A 5000-nucleotide genomic window follows, 5' to 3' on the forward strand; every position below is an offset into this window, starting at 1 on the left:
TCCACTGAGGCTCAGAGGACCCACAGAGTCTTATTGGTCCTCTGTCACTTCTTCAGTCCGAAAGACAACCACTGCAATACCAGAACCACTAAAGACACTCTGTTTGTGACGGCTGATGTGGTAACAAAATCTAAACTGGGGAAGACTGGTACCTTCAGCAGGGTGGTCTTAGTGGGGTTCATCCTGGAGTTACACTCTACCTGCAGTGCACGCACGCGCGCGCACACACACACACACACACACACACACACACACACACACACGCACACAGTTAAAATGATGTCACAGATTGTCTGTTGTCCTGGGAACATGACAGACACTCACCACGGCATCAACAGAAGGTGATGTGTCCCCAACCACCAGCAGAGCAGGACACCTGACCCACACACACACACACACACATCAGGATATGTCAGTGTAGATCAGAATAAAAAAAAGAATGAAGAAAAAATGAGTTTGTACCTGACTGTTGTCACTGTGTTTTCAGTCAGCCCAGGAACTGGCCGTTCCATCTGCAACTCAGCACGACTAACACACACACACACACACACACACACACACACACACACACACACACACACACACACACACACACAGAGGTCAAGTTCCAGCAACAGTAGCTGTGGTTACTTGGTTCTTCCTGCTCCTGGACATGAGGATGTAAAGTACTGGACTTCCTCTCTTCCTGACATGTATTATTGTCTTGCCCTTTGTCTCAACATGAATGTCTCATGTCTTTTATGTCATACAATATAGGGAGTTGCCACCACAGGGGGACAGAAATGAGAAAAGGAGGCCAACAAGGCTTATTTCCACATGAACTGCTTTACAGTTACCTGCAGAGGTAGCATTGGCCTGTTAGCTCAGTCCCAGCTCATTCCTGTTCGTAGCCTGTTTTTGCTAGCACACTGTCCACAGTCTCTGCAAAAGTTCAAATATTCCATTGCTCTCCAGGCTATGAATGGCCAAACATAAATGGAAGAAGGAGCTTCACAAACCCATTGAAGATGGAGGAGGTGATGAAGAGAATGACTGCAGACACAGAGGAGCGTGTGAGGGAATGCGGCATTAGGAAAGGAGGCTTGTGTGGTTCCTCAGCTCTTCCTGTGAGTGAGTGGGTCAGCAGCAGGAAAGAGCATTGGACTCGAAGTGCATTTGCTTTGTACCTAAGGTTCTAAAAGTGGAGAATAATGCTCTTATACCCCTGTTTTGTCAGCACTCAGAAAGGGTCGACTCGTCATTTCGACCCACATCGACCGACTCGCTAAGCGACCCAGGATTTTAGCGGCTCGGCTCGCCTGCAGCGTGAAAAAGGCAACCCACGTCGTCTCAGGTTTCACGCGACCTTCCTGTCACATCCTGATTTTGTCTCTGTGCCGCCTGTCAGGCTTCACCTGTAGCTTCTTCAGCTCCCTTCCAGACAAGCCAACAACTCCATCCTCCTTCGCTGCAGTGGTGCTCAGACATTTTCCAATCTGTGCCGAGTTTGTCTGCTTTGCAAAAGAGACAATGTTGCAATGCACACAACGACAACGCTAACGTTCGACTCGACAACGTCCACGTTGTTGTTTGTTTCCCTCTCAGTGTTCCGACACGTTTATGGGAAAGGATGACGTCAGCGCGATGACGTATGAGAGAGAAAAACACAGGCATGCAGGCATGCAGGCACGCAGGCACGCAGCCTCACAGCGGGAGTTCAGACCCGGGTCTTCTGGAAGCTTGAATGGGCCCTGATGAGACTGTACGTCTGGGCAGAGCAAACGCGGGTCCAAAAACTTGCGCTGACACGCGTTTTTCAGTGTGAAAAGGACTTCAGTTGGATCTTGGGCTTCTGGGCCAGAAAGTGATAAATGTAGCTATAATTTTATCTCACAATGGAGCAATGACCCAGTGACCTTGACATCTGAACAGCAAAACATTTTGAGCTCATTCTTGACTCCCAGTGGACGTTTGTGGCTCATCAGGAAAAATTCTCTGCAGGTAGTTAGTTCTGAGTGATCACATTTACCAGAATGAGACAGAAAACATGGACACTCATGTTTAGAGACGAGGCTGTGAGCTGTTAGGCCACTGTGAGATGCCGCACAGGAAGTAGTGTAAGCTCTCTGCTTTGTTTACAAACACAGTGGCTAGGCTAACCGCTAGTACTGGGCTGTGACAGAGAAGAACAGGCAGTGGCGAAAGTCGGTGGGGACCAAAGTTGTTCCACTTCACGTTCAGATATCTCAAACAATAAGCTGAAGACACACACGAAAGAGAGTGACCACAACAAAGCCGTTTCATCATTCCACACGATATCAGAACCCGAACCAGAACCAGAACAAGTCCCATCATCGTCACAGTGAAGGGAACATTTCTGTGGCCCAGTTCTGCTTTGATTTATGGGATCCCAACCAGATCAGTTCATGAGAACTCTCATGGTTCCCAACAACAATGATGAGAACAAACGTGTTACACGTTCTCAGGTTCTTCACCTGTTGTAGCTGCTGTAGAACATAGCCAAGTTGTCCTGTGGAACGTCCTGAGAGATGTGGAGTCTGTACGTCTGGACGATCTCCTTATTTTCTGTTAACTCATCCTACACGAACACACACACACACACACACACACACACACACACACCAGTTCAGCTGGGTTGGTCAGCACTTTAAGAAGCCATGCAGAGTGTCAGGGTGTGTCCATACGGAGCTGAAGTGGTGTCCCATGATGGTGTCCGCCAGGTTGCTGGTCCAGCCGCTCAGCTGCAGAAAACCCTTCATTAACTGGGATCCGGGTCACATGACTGAGACACTGTTAGGTCAGCTCTGCTCACTGGGCTGTTCGAATAATGTCAGGACTGTTAGACTAGAGGAGGTGAAGAAGCTCTAGCCACAACAATTACTGCTGGACACGCCCCCAGCGACCTGCCAGCGTCTTATTGGTTCACAGTCATGAGACTTTCAAACTTACTCACCTTTACAGGTGATCTATTGGCAGACATTTATGTGGATGCCGATGATATGTTGAATCTATGTATTTTTAATCTTTTTAACTGAATACCTGTCTACGTGGATGACGTGTGTACTGGTTTCTTGACCCTGTTGAGGCCATAAGCCGCCAGGTGTCAGTCCAATACAGTTGCTGGGTTTACTACTGCTGGAGCTTCTTCACCTCCTCCAGGTTTCTTTCATTGCCAGAAACTCTGCTTCACCATATCATACAAGAACATTCTCAAAAGCAGGTGGATTTTGGAATTTTATTTTGGTCATGAACAATATTAATATCATAGTCCAAAATCATAGTGAAAAACTTGAAGGACAATTCTGGTATTTCTGAACCTGGCTGGTAATGTTTTAGTGTGTAAACAATTAACAGACAAAGATGTACCTGAAGTATCTGTGTGTGTGTGTGTGTGTGTGTGTGTGTGTGTGTGTGTGTGTGTGTTCTTGTACTTGCTACATAGTGAGGACTACAATACATATTTAACCTTGCTACAGATTGAGGACATTTTAGCAGGTCCTCACATTTTCAAAGAGCCGTTTGAAAGTCAAGACTTGGTTTTAGGGTCAAGATCAGAATCAGGTTCATGTTAGGTTTAGGGTCAAGGTTAGTGTCAGGTTTTGGTTAGGGTTAGGGTCACGGTTAGGGTCAGGTTTTGGTTAGGAGTTAGGGTCACGGTTAGGGTCAGGTTTTGGTTAGGGTTAGGGTCACGGTTAGGGTCAGGTTTTGGTTAGGAGTTAGGGTCACGGTTAGGGTCAGGTTTTGGTTAGGGTTAGGGTCACGGTTAGGGTCAGGTTTTGGTTAGGAGTTAGGGTCACGGTTAGGGTCAGGTTTTGGTTAGGGTTAGGGTCACGGTTAGGGTCAGGTTTTGGTTAGGAGTTAGGGTCACGGTTAGGGTCAGGTTTTGGTTAGGGTTAGGGTCACGGTTAGGGTCAGGTTTTGGTTAGGAGTTAGGGTTAGAATGAGGCAGTCAGTTGAGATAGTTAGGGTGAGAGTGAGGGGCTGGGGAATGGGTTACGCCAATGTAAGTCCTCACAAAGATACAAGTACATAAGTTCAAGGGTGTGTGTGTGTGTGTGTGTGTGTGTGTGTGTGCGCGCGTGTGCGTGCATCTGTGGGTAACCTTGGAAGCAGCCCAGTCCATCCAGCCCTTGGCACAGGGATCAACATTGATCAGAACTAACCCCTCCACCAGAGTGGGCTCATTCAACTGCAACACAAGTCATGACAGCATCATCATCATAGTGAACTGAGCTCAGGAAGCTTTCCTCCAGTTTATAACATGAACCAGCCAGCACTCCCAGCTAGCAGGGTAGTATCTAAGCAGAGCACAGGGGTGGTCAACTGCTCCTGTAGAAGCAGGCAAGGTGACTCACTGTTGCCTCTTGAGGGTCAGAGTGGTGCTACAAGAGAGGAGCCACATTGGCACCACCTGGTTCAGGCTACAGCTGGTCCATAAATCCTGAGATTTACTCACTGCAAGTTTGGTGAGGATGTAGGCCCCTGCCCCGACCCCGATACCAATCACACTCTTCACCCTGTTAACACACACACACACACACACACACACACACACACACACACACACACACACACACACACACACACACACACACACACACACACACACACACAGATGTAGGGAAACCACTTGTCTGTGTGAAGGTGCAACTACAAAACTCATAACCTGGCAGACTCACTTTAGCTGTGTCAGGACTGAAGGCAGCATAACAGCTAACTCATCCATGGTGGGGTACTGGTACCTACACCCACGCACGCACACCCACATGCGCACTCGCGCGCGCACACACACACACACACACACACACACACACACGCTCACTCTTTTCAACTACAAATATATAGATGTGTCACACTGTATATTTGTAGTAGTGTGAACCCAAGCCACATTGGAGATTCATTGGGTGTCTGAGAGTTGTCCTCAAATGAAAGTGCATGAATATTTTTACTGGTGTTCAGCACTGAACCACTGGGACCTGTGCTCACCTTCCCACTGGTTC

General features: G+C 47.9%; 1 protein-coding gene across 4 annotated transcripts in view; it reads right to left on the bottom strand.

Annotated features, from left to right (window-relative positions):
* The window catches only part of LOC147255279 (protein NDRG3-like), a 30996-nt gene that overhangs the window by 11125 nt on the left and 14871 nt on the right, over positions 1 to 5000 (bottom strand). For all 4 annotated transcript variants that reach the window (XM_086212885.1, XM_086212883.1, XM_086212882.1 and 1 more), the window contains 8 exons: positions 4680 to 4742; positions 4457 to 4517; positions 4103 to 4189; positions 2685 to 2741; positions 2475 to 2578; positions 463 to 528; positions 325 to 376; positions 153 to 200 (listed from right to left, as the gene is read on the bottom strand). In XM_086212885.1, coding sequence (XP_086069011.1) covers positions 153 to 200; positions 325 to 376; positions 463 to 528; positions 2475 to 2578; positions 2685 to 2741; positions 4103 to 4189; positions 4457 to 4517; positions 4680 to 4742 — 538 coding nt within the window. The remainder of the gene's footprint in view (positions 1 to 152; positions 201 to 324; positions 377 to 462; positions 529 to 2474; positions 2579 to 2684; positions 2742 to 4102; positions 4190 to 4456; positions 4518 to 4679; positions 4743 to 5000) is intronic.

Source organism: Aulostomus chinensis, chromosome 9 (genome assembly GCF_037954235.1).
Source record: "Aulostomus chinensis isolate RoL2024-O1b breed Wild chromosome 9, RoL_Achi_v1.0, whole genome shotgun sequence".
In the NCBI taxonomy this organism is placed as follows: domain Eukaryota; kingdom Metazoa; phylum Chordata; class Actinopteri; order Syngnathiformes; family Aulostomidae; genus Aulostomus; species Aulostomus chinensis.